General features: G+C 38.1%; 1 protein-coding gene across 1 annotated transcript; it reads right to left on the bottom strand.

Annotated features, from left to right (window-relative positions):
- Positions 1 to 1,545: 1,545 nt before the first annotated feature.
- LOC149840091 (uncharacterized) lies at positions 1,546 to 2,852 on the bottom strand. Its single transcript, XM_090004341.1, has 2 exons — positions 2,622 to 2,852; positions 1,546 to 1,799 (listed from the first exon to the last, which is right to left on the bottom strand). Exons 1-2 carry the CDS (start codon positions 2,841 to 2,843, stop codon positions 1,713 to 1,715), a joined length of 309 nt encoding a protein of 102 aa, XP_089860467.1. The 5' UTR covers positions 2,844 to 2,852; the 3' UTR covers positions 1,546 to 1,712.
- Between the last annotated feature and the right edge of the window lie 268 nt (positions 2,853 to 3,120).

Here is a 3,120-nt window from a genome sequence, read left to right as displayed (position 1 = left end):
GAGAAAATTGATACCCAATTGCCTCAAAATGAATCACGGTTATTTGACCTGTTGACTGTCTTTCTGATATACAGTCAGATTTTCTCATATAGGTAATTCAGATGGGTGCAAGTGTAACCTTGTGTTTGATTCAGGGACAGGGGAGGACAAGGACATGATGTTCTGTCCTGTCCTGCCTGCGGACAGCTGGAATGTGCAGACGGCACCCACATTTTTTTTCAAAAGGTGTCCATACTGTCTTGTCCTTCCTTTTCTCAGGAGAGAGAGGGGTGTGTGGGTGGAACAGCAAAACATGTCCCTTTGAGTCGCTATGGATACAGTGTCCTGCCCATTCACATGTCCCACGTTTGCATGGGATCACGGGCACACATGGACCCCACACGGCGAGCGTCCAGCAGACACTGTATCCCGCATAATCAATAGCCTGCTAAGAAGTCCCTTGTTACACCTTTACACAAGGGAAGCCACTTTTTGATAGGACAGTGCATCAATACACATGTAGTGTTCCATCACAATGCAGCTGATCTTAATTCCTTGATGGAGGAGGTGTGACCCCATTTTGACGGTAAAGATACCTTTTGTGTTAATTATGTGGACCCCACCACATATTTTCCATGCAGATATTTGTTTCGCACAGGAAAGTGGCACACTTTTCTATGAAAGAGGCCATCCTTCGTAGGTAAGGGCATTGAAAAAAATGCCGGATGTTGTTCTCATAGTCACAAATATGGTCTTTAGAATTTCTTGAAGAAGAAAAATCTTGGGACATTTAAAAGCACGGGTTTTTCTCAAAAACTTCATGGCATGTTAAAAAAATGAAAAAATATAAAAATAACGTGAAATAAAAAACAATGAAAAACACATTATTTTCATTTCTCCTATTTTCTCACTTTTTTTCCTTTTTGTTTTTCACTTGCCTTAGCTCCAAAGAATAGGCGTATTCCGTACGTGGTTAAAGCTTTTTTATGATTTTCCATATCTTTTAAGCATGCTTTCATATAAATAAGTACAAAATAAAATCTTGCACTTTTTTTTTTAAGGCAAGCCGGGGTTAGTCAGACCCCCACCAATTGCACAACATATCCTTGGGTTTTGAACTTGCAAAGTCCCAACACATGGTGACCTGCACTAACAGCTCCTACCAAACAAGCGGATTCCCCCCATTTCCTCCCTTTCACTACAACAGAGCAGTAGATTAGCGACGACCACCTTTCGTCGCTAATCCGTCGCTAATCCGTCGCTAACCATGTTAGCGACGGATTAGCGACAACGCGGCGACAGTATGCTTACGTCGCGAATATTTCGACGCTAACTGGCGACGGAATAATTCCGTCGCCAAGTCCGTCGCTAATTGCGATGGAATAACGAGCGCTATATTCCGTCGCCAATCCGCCGGTACTAAACGGCGACCACGGCGTGGCGACGGATTTAATTCCGTCGCTAAGCCGTCGCTAGATTAATATGAATAGCGACGGAATCATCCGTCGCAAAAACGAAAAAAAATCAAAAAAAATTTATTTAAAAATTAATTACGGAGAACTGTACAATTTATATTTCCTGTAAATAAAAAACAAACCACACAAAAAAATTCATATAACAAGTATCTATAATAATTAATCGTTCCACCTTAAAACTAAGAAGTTTAATTATTTACAATTCAACAATTACAATTAGGAAAAATAAAAAAAATAGAACTTCTTCAACACAGTCCTCTAATCATCGCCAAGATTTTGTGCGTCTTCTTGTTCATTGTCTTTATCTGTCCCTTCAGCTCCACTACCCTGATTATCGCTAGCAGCCTACACAAGAAAAGAACAGTCAGTATTGATAAACAAAATATAATGAAATAAATTACACACTATATGTGATTCTATCATGTGCTCATGTGTGATCTAAGGCAATAAAAAAACTCTATATGTGATTCTATCATGCTCATATGTGTGCTAAGGCAGTCAAAAAATTGAATATGTGATTATAGCATGTTCATATGTATTCTAAGGCATATAAAAAAACTCTATATGTGATTCTACCATGCTCAGATGTGCTTTAAGGCAAGCAAAAAACTATATATGTGATTCGATCATGCTCGTATGTGTGCTAAGGCAGTAAAAAAATTGAATATGTGAATATAGCATGCTCATATGTGCTCTAAGGCAGGCAAAGCCAAAAATTTTATATGTGATTCTATCATAAATGATATATAACATGTTCATATGTGTTCTAAGGCAGTTAAAAAACTCTATATGTTATTATAGCATGTTCATATGTGTGCTAAGGCAGTCAAAAAACATAATATGTGATTATAATATGCTCATATGTGTTCTTAGGCAGTAAAAAAACTGAATATGTGATTATAGCATGCTTATGTGTTCTAATGCAATCAAAAAAACTTTATATGTGATTCTATCATGCTCATATGTGCTCTAAGACAGACAAAAAGTTAAATATATATATATGTGATTCTATCATGCTCATATGTGTGCTAAGGCAGTAAAAAAATTGAATATGTGATTATAGCATGTTCATATGTGTTCTAAGGCATCTAGAAAAACTCTATATGTGATTCTACCATGCTCAGATGTGCTTTAAGATAGTCAAAAAAACTATATATGTGATTATACCTGAGAGGGACCTGGAATCGAAGATCCCCTATCCTGAACAGCGGCCTTGATCTCATTTCGGAGAAAGGGGGCGACGGTGTATTGGAAGTAGTTATTCAGTGATTCATTAATGATCTCGCGTACATCATCACCGGAAAGAATAGTCGGCTGCTTGGAGCTTATGTCGGCGCAAGAAGTTGGTGAGCCGTAACTGGAAGAACCAATAACTGGTGAAGTGTTCATATTACTCCCAAACCCGAACATGCGACCTTTTTTGGGTTCACCTGCTGCAGTCACCCATGCTGTAGGATCAAATGATGGATGCTGAGTAGCGTCTTCACCATATCGCTCTACCATTTGTTGCTCATATGCCTCCTACAAAATAATGTTTAAAGTATTCATTAATAATTAATGATAACATTATGATGACTTGCATATATATTGCAATGATTATTAATAGAATTAATACATACCGTTGTCGTTCTCGCCTTCTCTGATACGAAGACTCCCGTGGTCTTCC

This window comes from Nuphar pumila, chromosome 4 (assembly GCF_984573655.1).
Source record: "Nuphar pumila chromosome 4, dmNupPumi1.hap1.1, whole genome shotgun sequence".
Classification (NCBI taxonomy): Eukaryota; Viridiplantae; Streptophyta; class Magnoliopsida; order Nymphaeales; family Nymphaeaceae; genus Nuphar; species Nuphar pumila.
This window is presented reverse-complemented; position numbering and strand designations above follow the sequence as displayed.

Bases quoted from the DNA above. Each gene is read 5' to 3' on its own strand.
- LOC149840091 (XM_090004341.1), bottom strand. From the start codon at position 2,843: ATGAACACTTCACCAGTTATTGGTTCTTCCAGTTACGGCTCACCAACT. The intron at 1,800-2,621 runs GTATAATCACAT...TTTCTTGTGTAG, and splicing joins CGATTCCAGGTCCCTCTCAG to GCTGCTAGCGATAATCAGGG.